We start from the raw sequence: 23,901 nt of genomic DNA, 5'->3' as shown, positions 1-23,901 counted from the left end.
ACAGTAGTAACAAAACCCCAAAAACCAAACGAAACCAAACACAAGAAAATTTCCACAACTGAAAGACACATGGTGGCAGATTAAGAGAGCTCACAGAGTGCCCAGCACCATAAATGAAAAAAGATCCATACCAAGGGTCTACCACTGTGAACTTTCAGAACACCAAGAACAGGACTCTCAAAATTTCCAGAATGAAAAGACAGATACAACAATGTGAAAGTAAGAACAGAAATCCATTTTAATGCAGTTCTGAAGGCTAGAGTAGAGCAGGACCTTCAAAATTCCAAGGAAAGATAGAATTCAATCCAGAGCTCTATACCCAGCCAGAGAAATGATCAAGTGTAGGAGGTGAATAAAAATGCTTTTGGGCATGTAAAAATCTGGACCTAGGGCCTGCTCAAAGCCCAAGCTAACAAAGGAAACAGACCAGTGCAAGGAGAGAAGGGAAAGATGAGGGCGTGGCAGAGATGAGCCAAGAGGGCCCAGTGGTCTGTGGTCGGAGTGCAGACACCTGAGAAGCAGCCCGTGAAGGGCCCTTGGTCTAACAACCCTGTCTGATGGGCAATAGAGACCTATGGCATATGTGAGACAAGAACTCAAGAGCAAATTCAAATCTGAACCAAACTGGTCAGTACTGAGCTAATTTTGTGGAGTGAAGTCACAAATGATTTAGCTGGTAGTAAGTCTCCTTTTGGGTGCACAGGTATGAGTGTGGTGTGTGCGGGTGGGGGGAGTCAAAGGTAAAAGAAGGAAATAGCACAGAGCCCCTAATACCTCAGCAAGTATAGCAATAAAACGAGGATGGCAAGATACTCACAGAGGTAGACAGGAGCCAGCCTCGCAAGCCGTGACATCGCATCGGCCGCTTCGTTCTGCCCCCAGTCTCGCAGCAAAATGTAGAAAATGTTGTTCTTAGATCCGGACCCCAGCGTTCCCTTGTCCATGCTGCCACTCATCAATTCACTGTTCTGGATAGTAACGTCTGCAAGGACAATGATGACCATGCACTTAAATGAACAATGACTACTTAGCCTTGTTCTAAAACAACATGAGGCAGTTGAGAAAATACCTTCCCACATTGAAAATTAAAGCAGAGCAAATAAAAATTCTCTTAAAAATGTTTGAGGAGAAAAAAGAGACATCTAGGGACTTTTGAGAAGCATGAAAAGTCCAGTTAGTTACTTTACAATCCTAACTCTGAAATGTACTATTTGACCCTCATTTTCAACTATGAGCTGAGAATGAAAGTATCGACCACATCATCTTTATGTCACAGGGATATTTTGAGCATCTGATGAAATCATATGCAGTAGGATACTCTATAAACTACGAGCACGTTGTTATTCACACAAGAGAATGAAAACCAATGGCAGCTGGAAGAGCCTGTAACACAAAATGAAATTCACATCTAGGTAGAAACAAAACACAATCTAAAACAAGAAGCCAAAAACACCTAAAAGGCTTGAGAGTGTATTTTCAAAGGTAACGGTTATAAACCCGAGAAAGATCGGTGCCCTTCAAGACATTTCCTCATGACAAAACAGGACAAGTCTCGACCTTCCGAGACTCTGCAGTTCAGTTCTTCAGTACAGAGTCCTGGAGGTCTACTCCCTGTCACAGGCCTGGCCAACAAAGCCCATTCAAAGTCAGTGCCGTTCAGAGTAGTCTGCTGGGGAACTGCTTGCTAAACGTCTGAGGGGAAGCAAAGGAGCTAGTGGCACAAACCAAACACCAGCTGAATGGCATTGGTCTGTGGACCATACTTTGGGTTGAGTTAGTCTAGATGACTCGGATGGTTTACCATTTAAATTCTCTCACGGTTGGGCGCCTGGGTGGCTCAGTCAGTTCAGTGTCTGCCTTTGACTCATGTCATGGTCCCAAGGTCCTGGGATTGGTCCCGCGTTGGGCTCCCTACTCAGTGGGGACCCTGCTTCTCCCTCTGCCTGCTGCTCCCCTTGCTGTCAGAGACCTTATTCTCTCTCTCAAATGCATAAATAAACAAATAAATAAATATCTTGGGGAAAAAACCTCTCTTATGGTTAAACCTGATTTTCATGTTATAAAAAACTCAATGACCAGGAAGCAGTAAAAAAACAGTCTTATTAGTTATACTTTAAGACAATGAGCACACTTTTGGACGTAAAATGGTAAATTATATGCCTTAAATAATGAGACCCCTGATGATAGGGGGAAAAAAAAAAAGTAGGGTCAGAATAAAAGAAATAGCATGAATTTAAAGAAACTAGTCCCTAAAACACATCTGGAGCTCTGGAGAAGAACATTCTAATCACTGGACCACAGATCTATATGATCTCTACTTTTTCGAGAAATGGGGAGTCACACCTGAGAGGAGAAAAACCTACTATATTTTCCCGAAAAAAAACCCCTCCTGCCTCAGAGAAACCTCGGATTTGCTTGCTCCAGGAAGGAAGCCACTGGACACCTGCTTTCCACCCCCTCCAACCTGCTACCTTCACTCACAGGAATCATTGACACAGAGATCTTCTCCTTTGCCACAGTACTGCTTGCCCTTGGTTCGGAGGTTGGCTCTCACTGGGTTGTCATCGCTTGGTCTGAGGATGACACTGAAGATCTGCTTTCCTGTCCACAGGGTGACAGGCTGCAGGAAGAAGGAAGCCACAGCGTTAGTTGGCTGGGCCTGGTCTCAACTGCAGAGTGTTTGCGGGCTAACCTGCCATGAGCTCTCCCAGCACCCACACAAACCTTCAGTATTGTTGGGGGCGGGAGGTGAACTTTAATTTTTTCATCCTTGCCAACTAATATTGAAGCAATGATTTGGCAAGCCTTGGCACGGTCAAAGAAGGTGTCTTTAAGGGTGAGGAGATAGGCACCTAGAATGTTGGAAACAACAAAACACAAAGAAACGGGATGAAATTGTGAGAAAAATCACAAGGTTTCAATTTTAAAATGAATTTGGGCTATTATTAAAAGAGTGAATTAAAACATATGGCTGCTTACTGGCTCTCTCTTACCAGAATCAAACCTCCGCAAGGAGAGGGAGTTTGTCTGACTCACTGCCATTATCTCCAATGCATAGAAAAATGTCTAGGGCACCTTAGGAGCTCAATAAAGGCTTACTAATTCCAGGCATAACCAATCAACACAAAATCTCTCAAGCTGGATCACAATCACACTGGTAAACAAACAACAGAATTAAACACAGGAAATCACACAGCTTTTCAAGTTGCTGCATGGTTCACTGTGAATGAGAATCCTGGTGTTCAAGTCTCCTTTCAAGTGAATTCATAAACACACCTGTTAGAAAATCCTGAATAGCGGCAATTAGTGGTTCTCCATTCCTCGGTGTTACCAGATTTGCTTTAGTCTGAAGGAAACACAGATACGTTAGCCATTCCATCCATGTGTTCTCTGTGGACTGCACGACGTAGGCCACAGAACTGTACCAGAAAGACTACGAACCACTGCAAATACAGAATAGCCAGCGAGCGGAAAAAAGAGGCTGAAAAAATGGAAGCCAGGGGTCCCAATCCCAGCTTTGTCACCAACTCCTCTTTCCTTTATTCACCAAGGGGAGACAAGAAACGGACCTCAGACATAGCAACACAAAAATCAATACTGAGTAAAGCTGTTTTGGATTCCTACAAGAACTCCGTATGTGTAAGACTTCGTAGTTATTAATAAATGCAATTCTTCAAAGAAAATTCACTTCTATGAATGATGAGCAGCACTGTTACCTCTGAGGTCAATCAATTTCATACCTCTCCACAACAATGGCAGAACTACTGAACTTTTCTTGGTTAAGACACTAGGTTCTAACAATAATTAACAACAGGATTTAATTAAAATTTAATGAGTGCCTACACTGAGCAAAAAGGGGTGCTAGTTGTTCAGGGCATAATTAACAAGTTAAAAGAAGATTCTATTCATCAGAATGCATTTGGTCAATTTTTGCTATTGTTGAGATATAATTAACAGATAAATTTGCTCAAATCTTGACATGGCGATGGCCTGTGTTACTTGTGGGTTGCCTGGGCAACCTCACCTAGAGTAAAAGGCCCCCCAAGGGAGAGACCTGCTCCTGACTTCTTGAGAATGCTGCACAAACAGTGATCCTCCAACTAGGGCTGGAAAATAGTTGTTCGTGCCTGCTTTTGAGAATCTCTCTGGGGTGGGATAGGGAGATGGTCTGGGGGCTGAGGACATGAAGCTGGGATCTGCGTATTTTGCAAGTCTCCAGGGTAACTTGGGACTACACTTAGGCTAGGGCCATACCCACTCCTCTGAGTCAGAACTGCTGAGTCAATACAATAGATGATAATTTTCTTACATGAAATGGAGGGGATTTGTCCCGATGGTAACTAAAGATTCTTCCATCCCAATATCCTTGGAGCCTGTGTTTTATGGTTGTCACTTTTAACTGATGAAATATGTTATTATCACAAAATGGGCCCTCAGTACAAAGCCAACGCTGAAGTCTGACTGGTTGGTGACAGGCTGTTATCACTAGAAACCAGTTACATAGCTGATATCACTGGGAACATTCTAAACATGACTTTTTATTACAAAAATAGTATGTTCCTTATAGAAAAAAAAAACAAACCCTAAAACTATAAACACGTAAAAAAGGTGAAAAAATCCAAAATCCCAAAATACATCTCTCCAAGGAACCAGAGAACTGGTTATAAGATTTTGGTATATAACCCTTCCAACTTCTGGCTATAAATGTTTTTACAAACATAGAAGCATCTTTTTGCCAAACAAAATTGGATCATGTCATACACACACCCTGCTTTTTAAAGTAAAAAATAAATCATAAGTAGCTTTCATGCCAACAACAATACAAACTATGTCCTCATTTTTCAGGGCTGCACAGGGTTCTGTGGTATAAATGTGACATAATTTAATCTTACCAATTTTTTACTAGTGGACACTGCCTGTTTCTATTGTTTTACTATTACAAGTAATTTTCCAACTCTGATTATGGCCTCTGGAGAGCTTACTAGAAAGAAGAGTGCTAGGTCAAAAGGAATGATTAACATACCGTCTGACTATAAGAGCATGGAACTCATTCGTGGCCACCCACCCTCCATCATCTCTCTCACTGTCTGCCAACACCTAACCTGGTGCTCATGACAACTGCTACAAATACTGACACTTAGGAGGAAACAGGCTAGACTCCTGTCACGCCAGGTATGATCGCACCACCGGGTTCCTCTGCTTAGACTGCTTGTATGCTGACAGTCATGCTGCTCATTCTCCCACTTCTTTCAGAAGGTGGCTCAAGTGTTATCATTCCAATGGCCCTCCCTGACCATCCTCTATGGAACAGGACTTCTCTCATTTTCTTTCCTCCTTGTTGTGCTTTGTTCTTCTCTTCTCAGCACTTACCACCTCAACTATTTTCCATTTGTTTACACTCCACTTCTCCCTATTTGAATAGGGATGAGAACAAAAACTTTCTTATTCTGTGCTATGTTTCTAGAAGAGTACTTGACACACAGTAGGTGCTCAGTAAGTATCAACCAAATCATTTAAAAAGGCTGAGGAGTCTGAAGAAATAATTCAGAAGAACAAAGACTCCAAATACACAAAGATGGCCACTGAGGGAGTCATTCTCATGGCAAAACAGGGAAAACACCCTCAAGTTTTAACAGAAGGTAGATGAATCTTGGTATGTTAACCTGGTGAAATTCTGTGAAGCCATTATAATCAATAATTATGAAGACTTTACAACAAATGGGGGAATTTATTTTTAAATTTATATTTATTAAATTTTTAAGGGGGGGGAGGGGCTGAGGGAGAAGGAGAGAGAGAGAATCTTAAGCAGGCTCCTTGTCTAGCATGGAGCCCAACAAGGGGCTTGATCTCACAATTCTAAGATCATGACCTGAGCCAAAACCAAGAGTCTGACACAAATCAACTGAGCCACCCAATACCCAAATGGGGGCATTTATAATACATGAAGCATTACTATCACAAATCATGACCACAAGTATCTAAATTGACAGAGAAGGAACCAACAGATAAAAGAGGTGGAAAGAAAGAACCCAGAGGAGTTGTGATATGGAAAACCTTATCTTATTTAAATCACTTCATTGTGCTGGAACATTTGACTAAATAAGAGTCAATTTTTAAAAGAAACTGAAGATCACAGTGCATTTTAGCCACATGAATTTCCTAATATTTAAGCGTGTACATAAAATCTGCACCACATTAAATACTTGACTTTACCAGAAAAACAATGTGAACTTCAAGCATGAAGAACCCAGGCGGAGGCCAAGAATGCAGCCCCTCCTGCCTGTCTCCACCGAATCCTCCTGTAGTTTAATAGATATGCTTGCAGAAGTTAATTGCCTTCACTTTTGAATCAATACTAACACCCTAAACTAAAACATTTAAAAAGCACGAAATCAGAAATGGTGCGAATTGTTTTAGAGGTAGGCACCTGGACAACGACAGACAAATAGGCCCATAACACAGAAAACCAGAATACTGGGAACAAGGAAAACCTAACCTCTATAGAATGATTTTGTTTAGCATGTCCTTTAGACAACAAACAAGCATGTAATATACTGTTAGAAGATTTTTGTTCAGAATGTTCAACAAAAAAAGGAAAAAAAAAGGGGCGCCTGGGTGGCTCAGTGGGTTAAGCCTCTGCTTTCGGCTCAGGTCATGCTCTCAGGGTCCTGGGATCGAGCCCCGCATCGGGCTCTCTGCTCAGCAGAGCCTGCTTCCTCTTTCTCTCTCTCTCTGCCTACTTGTGATCTCTGTTTGTCAAATAAATAAATAAAAATCTTTTAAATAATTAAATAATTAATTAATTAAAAATAACTGTATGAGGACTGAGATTATTTAGGCAGTATGCTAAATGTCTGCCACTTGCGGTTAAATGCTTCCAGATATAAGATGGACTATGGATAGAGAGAAGGATGGATTGAAGGGACTGATATGTGATAAAACCCAATAGTAAAATGTAAACTAAAGGATCTAGGGCTATACACTTGTCTTATCGCTTCATAGCTAGAGCTCGCACAGGAACTTTCCCTTAGAGATGCACATTATAGGCCAGAAGATACTCCCCCGACTCCCCACCTGTCACAGACACTCCCTTACACACTCTAAGGTGCTTTCAAACAGGACCCACTGCCCTTCCCCTCCTCTCAAGCTGTTCTACAGAGGTGGGGCTGCCACCCTACGTACCCCCATCAGCACAAGGGCCTCTGCTTTAGCTTCCTCTGTCTGAGGAAGATGAAGGTTCATCTCATCACCATCGAAATCTGCGTTGTAGGGCGTACAGACACACTCGTTAAATCTGAAGGTTCGGTGTGGCTTGACCTTGGCCTGTGGAATGCACACACGCACACACGCAAAACAAAATAGGAGAAGGACTTAGTCATTTATCCAAAAACTTCATGGTTTCAAAACATTAATAAATGGCTTCCTGGAAAACTGGATACTTTAGATTAAGAAAATAAATTTCTAGTACGTTCGGTCAAGTGATAACATGTCACTTGTGGACATACTCAAGTAGATTTGTTAGATCAAAACAATGCAATGAGTTTAACAAAAGGCAAATACCAACCTAAGAGCCACAAGAAAGGGCTTCCCTGGCCAATGATGTCACAGTTTGATATCAAACAGATTCATGGCAGAAGTTGATTAAAACACACAGACTAGGGGTGCCTGGGTTGCTCAGTGGGTTAAAGCCTCTGCCTTCGGCTCAGGTCATGATCCCAGTGTCCTGGGACCGAGCCCCACATCGGCCTCTCTGCTCAGCAGAGAGCCTGCTTTCTCCTCTCTCTCTCTCTGCCTGCCTCTCTGCCCACTTGTGATCTCTGTCAAATAAATAAATAAAATCTTGAAAAAAAAAACCAACAAAAAACCACACACACAGACTAAATAAAAACCCATGAGTTTATAATGACACTGAAAAAAAGGAAAGCAAAACCACACACAAAACCCAAACCAACCTAGTTGGAAGAAGCTGTACACCAACTTTCTCCTCCTTAAACTGATAATAAAGGAAAAAAGAATCAGGCATTTATGCTTTTTCCTTCAGGAATTATATTTCTGGATAAGCAAATAACCCTACTTAATAAAACAAAATTCTTCATTATACAAATGGTAGCTATGAAATGTGAGAGGAATGACAAATTAGAAAATCTCCATTTTTGCAGACCCCATGATATAATGCTGGCAATAATCATAAGTGGAGAAAACCTTTAGAAAAAAGGTCAATAAAGAAACTTTCAAGAGAGACACTAGGCTGAAGTATCTGATGCCCTAACCTTCTCAGGATACCAAAGAGTGGGGCAGTCAGACAACATATGCCTTCTGAAATAAGGCAAGAGGATTTAGCCAGCACCACCTAGGAGTTACTCTTGCTAGAAGTTAAACATGAATCTGATCCTGCCTTGAGAGCTGTCCAGTTTATAGGAAGAATGAAGAAACTCTTAATGCCATGTGTATACATACACAGAACACGGGACATTTCTTCAGGACAAATGACCTGGCCTTTTCAGTAAGAGTGAAATTAAAAGGGGGGGGGGCAATTGTTCTAGATCAAGACAGACCGAAGACATGTCAACCAAATGTCATGTGCAGACTTTGCATCCAGATATGGACAAACTAGCCGCGAAAAGATTATTGAGAAGCTTGTGGAAATGTGAACATGGACTGGGTGCTGGACAATACCAAGGAGTGAGTGTTCGTTTTGTGTGGTGTGGTATGGCACTGTGGTTATGCGTGTCTTACAGAAGTAAACTGAATACACACGAAGAAAGGACATGGCATCTGGGGCTATCAAGGGAAAAAGGGAGAGAAACAGGTGTGGCAAAACCTTGAAAATTATTAAATACAGAGAATGAGAATATAGGAGCTCTTCATAGGATTCTTCCTACTTTTGTATTTATATTTGAAATTTTCACACAAAAACATTTTTATTTTGAGAATGCCTGAAAGCCAAGCAAAAGTTTCTAGAAAGGGAAGGCTGTTTCCCTCCCTAGATCCCCATACTGTAACCCCCATAATCATAAACTGCTTCTTTGGTATTTCCAGACTTAAGTAAAAAGACTGACAAAACGTGTTCATGAAGGGAAAAACTAAATCTAGAAAGGCACTAACCGAAAAGCCTGTTTAAGCACTGCCTGCAAACCCTCATGGATTTAACAGCTTTGGAGATAGGACAGTTTATGCATATTTAGCGAATTAAAGTTGCATCTAATTTCCATTTTACATCTCCAGAAAAAGGAACTGCTGCTGTTGCAAAACTAAATCACCGAAGAAAATATGCTTGAAGGTCTTCGTTGGAGGGCCACTGTGACGAGAAATCTCCTAAGCGTCTTCTTTCCGTAGTTAATATGCTAAGTCAAACCTGTAATCGACTCTCTGCCACATCTATTTTCCGCAAGTCTGTGCACACACATATACGTATATATTTTTGTTTGCAAGTGGAATCATGCCAGTCACTTTCACGCTCATTTTCAATTAGCTCCTTTCCATTTCACTGTTGTTTGTGGATTTAATCAATATGAAAAACACTGAAGGGAAGCTTGAAATGTAGAAGTTTCACTCCAACTAAAAAGTGAGAGTATAGAGTAAAATCACAAGTCCTGAAAATTTGAGATTAGCGGCAATCTTGAGTTTTAGGGGCCTGGAATTTCGCATCGCCTGCCCAGCCAATTCCCACCCGATAGAAGCTAAAAACAGAAACGTCATGCTCACCAGATGCGCCATGATGCTCAGTTTGTGTAGCGACGGCTGCCGGTTGAACAGCACCACGTCTCCGTCTATGAGGTGTCTCTCCACAATGTCCCCGTACTTGAGCTCCTGAGCCATCTTTTCCCTATTTCCGTACTTCAAAAACCTGAGTGTGTGATAAGAAACGTGACCAGTGAGAGTAACGCCTCCTCACCCAGTCGCTCCCTCTTCACGTCAGGGTTCAGTCTCGAAAATGATCACGTTGCACTAAGCTGAAGGTGCCTCCACCAGCCCGTCAGTTAAACTATGACGCACCGTCAGTGTATCTTCCTTTCACATATGTTAAAACGTGAAAAGAGTTATGTCTCAGAGTCACAGAAATGCAGTAATAAGTCCGCTTCTCCCATAGTGGCCTGTTGGTCTATCTCAAGAGATACAAAGGCACCAGTGATTAGTGCAAAGCCAGAGCGGGCAAAACAAGGCTGGAAGTACAATAAGTAACCCCACGGAGCCCGTGCGACACAGAAACTGACTGGCTTTCCTAACTCCACATGTTCTGTACCTAGATCCAACAATAAATGCTAGGGAATAAGAGGATATTTTGTGTCTATGTGATAAGCAAACTCAGCAAATGATGAACCTGCACTCACTGCAATTTAAACAGTATTTTCCACATGCTATCATGTCACAGACGTATTCTGGACTGTATTCTGTGGCTGAGTATGGGAACCTCGGGGGCAAGAATGTTGTTACGTATGGCTAGACTGGGCCAGCATTACCTTTTCATCTGTGTGTGTCTCTGTTGAATGAAATTGGCTCCTGGGTGAACTTCTGGGCCATTTCGAACAAGTTTCCTCAAAAAATTGATGTTTGCTTTGTTCACCTGTGTGAGCACAATAGAAGACACGAGGAGATACCGTGAGGTTTCTGTAAGCTACAGCATTATACTGAGTTGCGTCTCAATCTTTACTTCCCTTGGGGGACTCCAGGAGAAAGAAAGGCAGCATCGTGCTGTCTTGGGTCCCCCCCCCCACTGCAGTTTGTTTATTTATTTATTTATTTTAAAAAGATTTTATTTATTCATTTGACAGAAAGAGACACAGTAAGAGGGAACACAAGCAAGGGGAGTAGGAGATGGAGAAGCAGGCTCCCCGCAGAAAAGGGAGCCCGACGTGCGGCTCGATCCCAGGATCCTAGGATCATGACCTGAGCTGAAGGCAGGTGCTTAATGACTGAGCCACCCAGGAGCCCCTGTCTTGGGTCTTGAATTAAATGACAACAGCAGACTGACACACAGGAACCAAGGTTCCAATCTGAACTCATCACTGGTGGGGTGAAACGGCCAAGTCCTTTACTGGCCTTTGGTTTCCCTATTAGTAAAATAAGTGGGCTGGACTCAGCTGTAGGGACCTTCTGGCACACACTGTGATCTAAGAATAGTTGGCATCTTCACTAGCAACAATGTACCATGGGCTCCTGAGGTTTAAAAGCCGTGACTCCAACACCACTATGCCCTGCTCTGCACTGTCACATTGTGCAACCTCTCAGACAGCAATCTTGTGGGACACCATCCCAGAGAAGGAAACTCTGGATTAGATACATAAAGTATCTGAGGCTCTTTTATAAAAGCTTTACCAGAAGATTCCATGAATGGGGCTAATTACGAATCTCAAAAGCAAAGCTAAAGCCCATATCTTCCTATTATTAGGACTTACAATTTTCTATACCCTCAGTTACTATAAATTCCATTTTATACTCATGATGAGTGTGAGTTGATGTAAAGTGGTGTAGCCTTTCTGGCTATGCATCAACAGCCTTAAAATACTCAAAGTATTTGACTCAGTGATTATAAAGTTAAAAAAAAAAATCCATCCCAAGGTTATTAACTAGGTATGGTGCTTATCAGTTACTTTAAAAACATGAGGTAGGGGCACCTGGGTGGTTCAGTCATTAAGCGTCTGCCTTCGGCTCAGGTCATGATCCCAGGGTCCGGGGATGGAGCCCCGTATTGGGCTCCCTGCTCAGCTGGGAGTCTGCTTCTCCCTCTGCCTGCTGCTCCCCCTGCTGTGCTCCTTCTCCCTCTCCCTCTCAAATAAATAAAATCTTTAAAAAAATATGAGGTAAGAATGAACTAAGAGGTCAAAGACCATACTAATTGGAAAAATAAGTTATAGCAGATTATGTCTAATGTATCTGTGATTGTACATACACAGAGCCAGACCCATCTGTTGTTGTACTGTTGTAGATGGTATCCATGGTGGTAGATGTATGAAACCAGAAGATAACATACACACACTAAACGGGTGTGTGTGCATTACCTGGGATTTCCCAAGTGTCTATTGTTTGGAATCTCAAAATAAAAGACTAGATTCAAAACACAGAACTGAGTGGCTGAATGCCACTTACCTTCTCAGGAAAAGTAAGAATTTTGGCCACGTGAACTGGCACAGCTACCTCATCAATCCTGAGATTGGGGTCAGGTGAAATGACTGTTCTGCCAGAAAAATCCACTCTCTTTCCTGAGAGATTGCCTCTAAATCGACCTAAATCAATAAAGACACATCATAGGTCTCCATGGAATAAACATGTGCTGTTTCGGAATACTATGACTGCAGAGAACTAGGAAAATCTGTGATTTCCAATCAGATAAGCTGGACATACACTCCAGAAAAAGGTGACAAAGGCAGTAGACTGTTTCCTGCACATTTTGTTGGAAACGTACCCTGTTTTCCCTTCAGACGCTGGACGAAACCTCTAGTCCATTTCTTGGGCGCCATGTTGAGGGGAATGCCTGAGAGCTCGCTGTTAATGTAGAGGGCACACTGTAATTGCAGGAAATCCCAGTCTTCCATGATCATCTGAGTCTTTGCTCCTGATATCCGATGCTAAAAATGAGCAAAGTATGAAGAAAACACGATCCTGGGTCATCCTGACTTTCTTGATGAGCAGTGTTTGCATATATAGGCTCCTAAATCGAGGGACTGAAAGTACTGACCTTTTTAATGACATCATTTAGGAAAATAATTTCTGTCAGTTTCATTGTCAGATCATCTTCATTGGTGCCAGACTTCAAATCGCTCACGACAGAGGGTCTGATACACAAAGGGGGCACTAGAAGTCGTGTGAGAATCAAATCAGAGGGCTTTCCAGCTTCTGGGTTCATTAGAAGTAGAGGGACATCCTCAGCTGGGATTCGTTTAAATAAATTCAGAACCACTAAGGGATTCAAGTTTTCCTATAGAGAAGAGGAAAGAAGAATGGAGAGACACGTTAACTTTCCAGTCTGGGCAAGGGTTTACTTCTCCACGCTCCTCACGCCATTCACCACTTACCTCAGAGTTAACTATACGCACTGACAGAAATTTCTGTCGGCAACATGCTACAGTGGCAGAGCTCTAAACATGTACATGCCTTTTAATCCTATTATTTAAGCCGGTAATTCCACTTCTAATTATTCCAAAGGGAATGACTTTAGAAATCAACACAAAGATTCAGCTATAGGGATGTTCTCTAAAGCTGTTAAGAGTGGTAAGTTGGAAACAGCCTGACAGGTTGCTGGCTAGATAAAACCATCGTATACCCCTACATGAGCTACCATGTAGCCATTAAAAAAATGACACCACAGAAATTTAGCTACTGCCATGAAAAGTTCATAACATACTGGTAAATGAAAGAAGCATGTGTACGATATGATCTCATTTCAGGGGGAAAATGTGTATCTGTACAGAAAAGAGGAAATGGATGTTTAGCAAGGTGTTAATAGTACTGTCCACAGATGAATGGAATTATAATCTTTTTGCATCTTTGTTTACATTTAAATTTTCTGCAGTGTGGCACCTGGGTGGCTCAGTGAGTTAAGCAGCTGCCTTTGGCTCAGGTCATGATTCCAGGGTACTGGGACTGAGCCGTACATCAGGCATACATCCCTGCTGAGAAGGGAGCCTGCTTCTCCCTCTCCCTGCTGCTCCCCCTGTTTGTGTGCTCTGTCAAATAAATAAATAAAATCTTAAAAAATAAATTTTCTGTAATGAACATATATTGCCTTATTATTTTTAAAGATTTTATTTTTCATTTATTTGAGAGAGAGCAAGAGCATGAGCGCGGGGAGGAGAGAGGGAGAGGGAGAAGGAGACTCTCCACTAAGCAGGGAGCTGGAAGAGGTGCCCTATATTGCCTTTGTATCACCTTCATTTTATAGAATTGCTAAGCTGTAACTATGCACCTGCTCAGATATTCAAAGATCAAAGATAAGAATGGTCAGCTTGTGTCCTGCTGGTGAAAGTTGTATTTTCTTGGGATTAAAGACTGTGTGACAAAGAATACATGTTACAAGCAGAACTTGCTATGCATAACTTAATGAGACAAGGAATAAAGTTAAGAAAAGTTCCATAATCCACTGCCATTAGGATACTGTCCCAAGATCAGGTTTCTGTGGGCCTACCTTAGACATGACAGCAGACTTGGGGAGAAAGAAGGAATCTTGCCTGAAGATTTGCAGTCCAGGTCCCTGCCCACAGAATTCCCTTCCTCACCTTCCCTGCCTCCCAGCAACGAGCACCGCACGCTACCTGAGGCAGTCAGAGGAAATCTATACTAAGAGTTCTAGGAGGGGCGCCTGGGTGGCTCAGTGGTTAAAGCCTCTGCCTTCGGCTCGGGTCATGATCCCAGGGTCCTGGGATCGAGCCCCACATCGGGCTCACTGCTCAGCAGGGAGCCTGCTTTCCTCCTCTCTCTGCCTGCCTCTCAGCCTACTTGTGATCTCTGTCAAATAAATAAATTAAATCTTTAAAAAAAAAAAAAGAGTTCTAGGAACAGGGTGAGGGCCAGATGTCACTTAAAGTACCAGGGTCAGGGCTAGACAAGAAGATCATGTTACTGGGGCGCCTGGGTGGCTCAGTTGGTTGGGCGACTGCCTTCGGCTCAGGTCATGATCCCAGAGACCAGGGATCGAGTCCCGCATCAGGCTCCGAGCAACATAGGAAGTCTGCTTCTCCCTCTGACCTTCTCCCCTCTCATGGTTTCTCACTCTCTCCATCAAATACATAAATAAAATATTTAAAAAAAAAATATCATGTTACTGAGGTCTAGAGGACAGGAGGGCAGGAAGACTGGCAAGAACCTGGAGACCAGTTCCTGGCCAGAGCCGTTACTCCAGAACGACATAACACTTGCCTTCCATAGGGCACAGGAAGAGGGCCCTGATTTATTGTTATGTACTAGGAAAACAGAAGTCAGAAACCACTGGAGAGACAGAAGAAGGGCTGTTTGGTCTGAGGCACAATATCCAAATAGCTCGGGCTCCCTGGTGGAGTGTGTGGGCTGTCCTGGCTGGCAGAGATGCTTAGCTTGCTGCTCAGTCTGCTAGGGATGCTGCGGAAGGCGTTTCTACCTGGCGGGGTTGGGGGGCAAGACTGATGCTATTTAAAGGAAGACTCTTTTTCTTTACTTATTTATTATTATTTTTTTTTTTAAAGCAGGCTCCATCTCCAGGGTAGAGCCCAATACAGGGCTTGAACTCAAGACCCTGAGATCAAGACCCGATCAAGAGTTGGACACCCTAAAATTAAAAAAAAAAAAAAAAAAAAAAGAGCTGGACACCCGGGGCACAAGGCAGTGGGTTAAAGCCTTTGCCTTTGGCTCATGTCATGATCCCAGAGTACTGGGATCAAGCCCCGCCATCAGGTACCCTGCTCGGCAGGGAGCCTGGTTCCCCCTCTCTCTCTGCCTACTTGTGATTGTGATCTTTGTCAAATAAATAAATAAAATCTTAAAAAGAAAAAAAAAAAGGCTCAGTGGGTTAAGCCTCTGCCTTCAGCTCAGGTCATGATCCTGGGGTCCTGGAATTGAGTCCTGCGCAGGGCTCTCTGCTCAGCAGGGAGCCTGCTCCCCCCGCCCCGACCTGCCTCTCTGTCTACTTATGATCTCTGTCAAATAAATAAATAAAATCTTAAAAAAAAAAAAAAAAGAGTTGGACACCCAACCAACTGAGCCACCCCGATGCCCCTCTATGGAGAGTCTTATCTGAGGTCTGCCAACTCCTGGATTTGTGTTAAAACGGGGAGTAGATATACACTAGTCTTCTGGGGACAGAGTTCAGAGTTTAATTCCTAAAGAGGTCTGTGACCCAGAAAAGGTCAAGAACCACTGCTCTAAGGTGTCGTCTAACTCAAGGGTGCTGTGCTGCCCATAAAGGGACATGAGGTTCCACGTTCCTGGAAATTAAATGGGTAAACATGTTGGGATTTGGACCATCATGAGATTAATGAGCTTCAGGGTAATACACCCACCTGTCTGCACGACACCTCTCTCTCTACAAAAGCTAAAAGTGACTCATGGATGCTTTGTTCACTTTGGTAACTACGGGGCCCTCTCTGAGGGAGGGCCATTCGGAATCTGGCAATGCTGAATTCCTGATTCGCCCCCTCCCTCCTTTCACAGTTGGCCTAAGAACCAGGATGAGCTGATGGTCTGACAACTCTGGAGGCACCACCACTGCTCCAAGCACTGTAAAGGCCTCAAACAGGACCTCAGAAAAACAGATCTTGCTACAGACCACACTAAAGGAGAAACCAACTGGGGCGCCTGGGTGGCTCAGGTCATGGTCCCAGGGTCCTGGGATCAAGCCTCGCATCGGGCTGCCTTGCTCAGCCAGGACCCTGCTTCACCCTCTGCTTGTGCTCTCTTTCTCTGTCAAATAAATATATATTAAAAAAAAAAATTTTTTTTTAAAGATTTACTTATTTGACAGAGAGGGACTGTAAGTAGGCAGAGAGGCAGGCAGAGAGAAAGGGGGAAGCAGGTTCCCCGCTGAACAGAGCCTGATGTGGGGCTCGATTCTAGGACACTGAGATCACGACCCAAGCCAAAGGCAGATGCTTAACTGACTGAGCCACCCAGGTGCCCAATAAATAAGATATTAAAAAAAAAAAAAAAAGGAGAAACCAATGGAAATACAGGATGGAATACAAGTGTTACATGAAGCAGAGACAATGGACACATGGTTGAGAAAAGGGTGAGTGAGATCAAAGGGCTGGAAGAGCAGAAGCTGCAGGAAAGCTAAGGCAAGGGGGCTCTGGTGAGGGGAGGGAGCAGCGTTAGTAAAATAAGACGAAAGGACGCTGAGTCCCAACATACACGTGGAGAGGGGAGGAAATCTCACCTGTCTTTACCGTGACTGTCATTACTTATTTTCTTTATAATTTTGTTGTAAATTAGATCATACAGTTGCATTAAAGAAGTTTATTTTTATTTATTTATTTTGAAAGATTATTTATTTTTAAGTAATCTGTACACCGAATGTGGGGCTCAAGTTTATGACCTCAAGATCAAGAGTCCCACTCTTCTGACTAAGCCAGCCAGGCACTCCTGTCATTACTAAGGCTTTTTTTTTTTTTTTTTTTTTTTTTAAAGAGAGGGAGAGAATCTTAAGCAGGCTCTAAGCCTGGCATCATGACATCATGAGCTGAGCCAGAATCAAGAGTCAGAGGCTTAACCGACTGAGCCCCCCAGGTGCCCCATCCTGTCATTATCATCATGATAAGGTCAGTAGCAGTGCCAGCTACGGCAACTGGGTAATGCGCTCTAAGCACTTGCTCTGCACTGGGCACTGTGCTAAGTGCGGTATCTGGAGTTCATCTGTTAATCCTTACGATAGTATTAAAGCAGATACTCTTATAATCCCTGTTGATAGCTAAGGAAACTCAAGTCCAGGTTGGGTCACGTGTCTACAGTCACCGAACAAATAAGAAGCAGAACTGGGCTCTAAACTCCCATCCTAAACTGCCTCTAGTGTGTCAATCTGGGCAGAGTGGGGTGGGGTCCACAGGGAGGCAGTGGCAGTGGGGGAACGACCTGAGAGTCGAGCTGGATGCTCAAGGCTAGTGACTTAAATGGGAGGGGGTTACCTCCAGAGCTGAGTCATTTAGGAGACTGCCACACAAGAGGCCTCCCAGGCCATATGGGAGTATCCTGCTGCTGTGGACACAGTGTGGAGCAGACAGCAGCTGCCCGGGCCTGGATAGAGAGCTGGCCGGGGGAAGTGGTGGTGGTGGGATGCCTGAGAGGCTGATCTGGAAGGAGCAGAGTGCGTGCAGGGGGATGGCAAGTAAGGCTACCCCCAAGAAAGCCCGGACACCCCTCAAACTCACAGACTGAGGCTGCTCCCCAGGATTCTGACAGCTCTCTGCACAGCCGAGAGCCTGCAAAGTGCCTTTCTCACAGCTGTACAAGGGCAAGATCGTCTTCCTCAGCTCACACCCTTACTTCCCCTGTGTAGCTTCACCGTAACTGCCTTGAAGACGCTTCTGCTTGAATCAATTGCTGACACCGTCTCCCCATTTCCAGGATCACTTCCATTTTCCAGACGTCTGTGCACGTGCTCACTCACCTCTGACCACTTCCTCTCCCACCCATCTCCCTGGTGGTTGGTCATCAACTCCTGTCCATTATCATACGCAGTGACTCTGGTCTCTGGCTCCTTTATTGCCACCTAGGCTCAGGGTCTGTTTTCCTTGTAACCCGCCCCCCAACCTGCCCAACATCAAGGCAGAATTCACATATAGTAAATTGCACAAATCCTAAAGAAACTGACCCATTTTAACACATATACACCACACACACTAATGTTCAGAACAAGATACAGAATATTTTCATATTTCCATAAAAGGACCCTGATAACTCTTTTCATCAGTACCAAGCCCTCACCCCAGGGAACTGCTCTCCTGACATCAGTTACCACAGATCAGTCTGGCCTGTTCTTGGACTTGATGTACCTGCAATCATACATCATGTACCCTCCTGTATGGAGTTCCTTGTTCTCAGCAGGATTCTCACATTTGGCTAGGTTGTGTGTGTCAAGAGTTCACTTCTTTCACAGGATAGTATTTAATCGTGTGGATCTATGACAACTTGTTTATTCTTCTACTGACAATCATCTGGACTATTTCCAATAGTGGCTTTTATTAAGAAAGTTGCGATGAACATTCTTGTACAAATATTTCCGTGGACACAGGCACTCATTTACCTTGGGTATGTACTGAAGAGTAAATCTGCTTGGCCGTATGGTAAGCATAGATGTCACTTTACAAGAAATCGTCGAATGGATGTTCAGAGTGGTGATAACCGTCCACACTACCACTGTCAATGCAGGAGTACCAGTTGCTTCACATCCTTGCCAGCAAGTGGTTTTGTTTGTTTTTTTTTTTTATATTTTAATTTTTTTGGTGTGTGTATAGTTTTAACTAGCATTTACCTGATGACTAATCATGTTGAGCAATTTTTCATTTATTTATTAGCCATTTGAATATATCCTTTTGTGAAGTGTTAATTCAAGTTTTGCTCCCATGGCTTCAAATCAGGTTGTATTTTTCTTATTGATTTTGAAGGACCCTTTCCTATATTCTGGATAGGAGAGTCCTTTGTCAGATACACGAATGTTGACTGCTTTCTCTCAGCCCACGGCCTGGCCTTTTTACTCCAGTAATGGGGTCTCCAGAGGAGCAGCCAGGCTCTTCTTCTGCAATTTCGTCAGTTATTCACCACGAACCTTCCTGTTCAATGCCTTCCCTGGCTCCACACTCTCAGAGCAGGCTGAGCTCTCACCTGTCTGGTCCCCAAAACTCCAGTTCCCTTGGCTACAGTTGACTGGGTCATCTCAGACAAGGCTGTCTCAGGCGTTCCTGAGGATTACACGGGAGGCAGTCCATGTGAAGAGCCTGGCCAGTGCCCGACCCTAGCAGCAGCTGCTGAAGGCAGGGTGCTTCTATTAGCATTCCCTGGTCTTTCAGAGCCTCAGCTTCAGCATCAGCCTAGACACTGTTGCCTGGACATGCTGAGCTCATGGCCCTGGACTCTGTAAACCTGACTCACCCAGATCCCACCATTGTCTTTCCTCAGTCTTCCCTAACCAAGTCCTAAGCGACATCTTCCTCCCCATTCCCCCTGAGTTTCCTGTCTCCGCCACTCGTGTGATGGTCAACACCCTGCCCTAGGATACCAGTTATCTTTTCACAGACTAATTGCCTGTGACGCATCCAAACTGTGGGACCAGTGACAGCAGACCCACTATCTTGCAGTTCCTGATGCTCCCCCTAAGTCTGACAGAACCTGGTACTCAGTAACAACTCAACTCATTTGTTAGTCTCGTATACTACCAATTCTAGACTATATGGTGGGAATTAAATACTAATCGAAATCAGAGCAAGGCCGAACAGTGTCCCTCATAAAATTCTACTAGTTAAATCAGTGCCAAGTTAAGTAATGGGAGTTACCTACAATTTCTTAGATCTCAGTACCCACATGAGAAACAGCATCTCTCGGTTTATGATCTATACAGCCACAATCTCTTAGGATAAAACACATTATCTGTACCATTAAAAATGTGTTAGTTACAAGGCCAGTCTACCTTAAACATAGTGTACCATAAGCACTTTACACAAAGTATTCCTAGAGATCTAACTTAATCGGACTTCTCATTTTGAAAGATGAGAGAGAAGATCAGAGAGAAGGAGGGGGTGAGAATAGGTACGTGTGATGCAGGCGGAGGCAGGCAGAGGGCAGGCATGTGTGCTCAGGCTCACCTGTGCCCTTCCCAGCAAGGGTTCTACTTCTTTGTTATGCTCGATGGCTGTTTCAAAAGACTGAAGGAAATTTGATACGATAGGATCCACCACTTTTTTGTTGGTTTTGTACTTCTCATGAATTATCTTCAGCAATCCGCATTTCTTTACAGTACCTGTTAAGAGTGAATTTATTTACCAAGGTTTGACTAATGAGGTAGTTGGTCAGGCTGCCCCAAGGCTGTAGTCAGGGTAATGAGGTCACTGAAAATGCATTTGCTAACAGGGCTTCTGTTGCTAGGCTCCAAGAAAAATCCCGACTTCCCAGCACTGCATAAAACTAATAAGCTAAATGGGCCGGAGTGAATGGAAAGGGCTTTCAAAAAAAGGCCTTTTCCGTGTCCTGCTCACCATTAAACGCTCCGCAGTAATGGCAGATGTTCTTCTTTCGGCACTTATCTGAAATTTTCTTCTTCAGTCCACGTTTCTGGAGGTAGGTCAGGCCAGGCCGCTTCAGATAATCCAAAAACTGCTTCTTCTCCTCCTGGGATAGCATGACGCGGCAGCATGTTCTACAGATCATCTTTCGAAAATTAAAACAGAGAAAAGGATGAGAGATGAAAAAGTCTTCTTTTAAAAATGTCACCCCTACCTCTTGCCTGGGACACGGAAACTGAGCAACAAGCCCAGGGAGCTGGGTGATGTTCACCATCACAGCTTGCTGGCAGGATTTCTGCTAACTGATTTTTTGATTTTGTGCTGTTCTATACTGCTGGATTTATGATTATTTTTCACGGTGTCCTATCTACCATCTACTCAAGAAGAAACAAAGAAGAAAGAATCCTTATGCAATTTAATTTCCTGCAAGACGCAATATTATGAGTGTAAAGTAAACATTCTCCCTAGATGTAACCCTAACCACTCACAATCCTAAACTCACTCCAACATCCCTGAGCAGTAATTGCCAAGTTTACGCCTTGAAAACAAACACGTCTGCACCCACCTGTAAGATGCCGATAACTGCTCTGAAGTAGCCCACGTGAAAGCACGGCAACTCCAAGTCAATGTAACCGTAGTGGCCCAGACAGTCAGCCAAGTTCTTCCCGCAGGTTTCACAAGGACGGTCCTTCTCACTGGTACCCTTTGGATAAGAACATACCCAATTAGTAATGGAGACTACTGGACGGGACAGTGGGACCAGGTGATTCTGAGTCAGAATCAGCTGGGAAGGCGCTGTGTATTCACACCCCACTGACCAAAGGCTAGATTCCCTGAGATGGTGCAGGAGGAATAAGGGAGGAAGGAAGCTCTTGCTTTTTCTGACCTGGCAAATCATCAGCTTCATCAGCATGTCAAAACACATGGCCTGGGAGGGGGTGAGGCCTTACCATCCTATGGTCAAGCACACCGTACAGCAGGGGAGCATGGTTGTTGTCCTGGCTGTACAGGTTCTTACTCACAACCTGGATGTGGGCCTGCTGGCGCATCTCCTCAGGGGACTTCATTCCAAAACAGATGTGGCTTCTGGAATTAAAAAAAAAACAGGGGTGGGGGTGGTGCCTGGGTGGCTCAGTGGTTTAAGCCTCTGCCTTCGGCTCAGGTCATGGTCTCAGGGTCCTGGGATTGAGCCCTGCGTCGCCTCATCCTGACGCCTCACCCTGCATCGGCTCTCTGCTCAGCGGGGAGCCTGCTTCCCCTCCCCCGCTCCCCCCCAACCTGCCTGCCTCTCTGCCTACTTGTGATCTCTGTCTGTCAAATAAATAAATAAAATCTTAAAAAAAACAAAACAAAACCAAAAAACCAAAACAAAACCAAGCCAGTATAATAGAGTGCAGAAAGATAATGGCACAAGATGAAATCAGTGTGGTGTGTGGGGTCTGGTCATGCTGCGCTTGGGAAGGCTAGTAGAGATTTTACATGTTAGTACAATGGAAAGCCACAGGAAGGTTTTAAACTGGAGTCAGAAAATCTAATTTGCATCTTAACAGGGTCTCTTGGGTTCCTTTGTGAGAACAGATTACAACTGAATATGGGTGGGGTTTGGGGGGTGGGAATGAAGGGCCAGGGTGAATACGGAGAGCCCACTGGCAAGGATTCCTCCAAGTAGGACACTTGTTTCCCATGGACGGCAACCAACCGGAACAGCCGCCCAAGCAAAAGATTCTGTGCGTCCATTTTACACCCTAAACCCCTCTGAAATCCATCTCTCCAGTGACTGTACCAACCTCATGCAGAAGGACATCATCATCCCCTGCCTGGACCCCTGCAGTGGCATCCAAGGTCTCCCTCTCATTCCGGCCCCCAAGAATCGAGAGATGTTTCAGGAGAACTCTATTATCAAGACACTCCCCTGCTTAAAATGCTCCAGAGGTTCGTTATGGCCTGCAAGAGGATTCTGGAACACAGCTTCCGATCTCCTGCTTCCTTCTCATCACCCCTTTCTCCCTCCAGTATGCTCCTTAAAGGCTGCTGGGTCTGCATTCTTCTGCTTGAATCCCTTTCTTATTAGCTGTTTGTCCTTGCACTTGCCAACACTGACTTGCCTACTTTCTCCAACTAAAAGAGGCAGTAAGGTCTTATTCGCTTCCTAGCTCTAAAACTTATGGCCGGGCCTAGCGCACAACACCTTCCTCGGTTAAGCGTCTGCTGCAAGAATGATTGGTTCATTTTTCCCGTGTCAGCTCTAAGAGGAGGCCAGGGTCTGATAAATAAGCTCTGGGGGATAAAACGTCCAGAAGAGCAGCCTCATTTCCGAGACTGCTACACATCACCCAGTGGGAGAGCTTTCTAACTGGAAACTCTATCCTTTCGGTCAGCAAATATCGCCTCCGTGTTACATGCTCTGCAGCAAAACCACAATTAGACACAGTCCCCGCCCGAGACTGCGCACCACGGTGCAGTGGCAAAAAGATTTGCTGGGAAAGGTCATCGTTTGACCTCGGAGGACTCGTGCGTAGGGCCACAGCTCGCGTCACATAACAAGTCCCGGGACCTCCCCCGGCCTGCAGTCCCCCAGGTGTTGGATTACCCTCTGCCTGACCAATAGTATTTGATCTATCCTGATACTTGAGTGTTGCCTACACCTTCCGCGGCCCTCCCGGCCCTCCCCTTCCAACTGAATCTCATCTCTGACTCCTCGAGACCCGGGACCCCTGACATCGCACCCCCTTGCCCCTCGTTTCTCCACCCTTTGACCATTCTTGCTTCTCCTTACATTTTCTTGGCCACATCCGTCTCTCGGAACTGTTCCTTCACCATGGTGACGGCTGCCGAGGTACCCTCCCCAATACGCGGGGAGCTAGAGAAACGTACGCCCCCGCACCTCCTGAGACTGCTAATCGCCTCGCTGCTAACACCTCCGGGGCATCCTGTCGGCCACCGTAGAGCGCCCCACGTGGTCACTTCCTCTTCCGCTACTCGCCGGCGCGTCAGTCAAGAGAAGGCTTCGGACAGACCGCTTTCCGCCTTCTCCCTACACTGCCATCTTGCGGCGCCTCGTTGAAACTGCAGCGGGGTCGGTTCTGGCAATTTCAAAAGCCTTTTTGCGGTTCATTTCTCCAGGTCACACACATCAATACCACCTTAAAGATCGATCCTCTAATTTTTTACATTAAGGTGGAGGCTTAAATGAACCTGCCCAGGGAACAGAAGTACGAAACTGGAA

The 23,901-nt window shown here is 44.4% G+C and overlaps 1 protein-coding gene across 1 annotated transcript in view; it reads right to left on the bottom strand.

The window, feature by feature from the left end:
* The window catches only part of POLR3A (RNA polymerase III subunit A), a 47,427-nt gene extending 23,810 nt beyond the window's left edge, over window positions 1-23,617 (bottom strand). The window contains exons 1-15 of the mRNA XM_032839033.1: window positions 23,452-23,617; window positions 21,626-21,761; window positions 21,241-21,378; window positions 20,649-20,820; window positions 20,259-20,413; window positions 12,677-12,916; window positions 12,404-12,566; window positions 12,088-12,224; window positions 10,461-10,564; window positions 9,706-9,847; window positions 7,183-7,323; window positions 3,277-3,346; window positions 2,725-2,852; window positions 2,482-2,620; window positions 818-982 (exon numbers count right to left, since the gene is read on the bottom strand). Coding sequence (XP_032694924.1) covers window positions 818-982; window positions 2,482-2,620; window positions 2,725-2,852; window positions 3,277-3,346; window positions 7,183-7,323; window positions 9,706-9,847; window positions 10,461-10,564; window positions 12,088-12,224; window positions 12,404-12,566; window positions 12,677-12,916; window positions 20,259-20,413; window positions 20,649-20,820; window positions 21,241-21,378; window positions 21,626-21,761; window positions 23,452-23,495 — 2,074 coding nt within the window. The 5' untranslated portion in view covers window positions 23,496-23,617. The remainder of the gene's footprint in view (window positions 1-817; window positions 983-2,481; window positions 2,621-2,724; window positions 2,853-3,276; window positions 3,347-7,182; window positions 7,324-9,705; window positions 9,848-10,460; window positions 10,565-12,087; window positions 12,225-12,403; window positions 12,567-12,676; window positions 12,917-20,258; window positions 20,414-20,648; window positions 20,821-21,240; window positions 21,379-21,625; window positions 21,762-23,451) is intronic.
* Between the last annotated feature and the right edge of the window lie 284 nt (window positions 23,618-23,901).

This window comes from Lontra canadensis, unplaced genomic scaffold (genome assembly GCF_010015895.1).
Source record: "Lontra canadensis isolate GAN:19392208 unplaced genomic scaffold, GSC_riverotter_1.0 scaffold3, whole genome shotgun sequence".
Taxonomy (NCBI): Eukaryota; Metazoa; Chordata; class Mammalia; order Carnivora; family Mustelidae; genus Lontra; species Lontra canadensis.
This window is presented reverse-complemented; position numbering and strand designations above follow the sequence as displayed.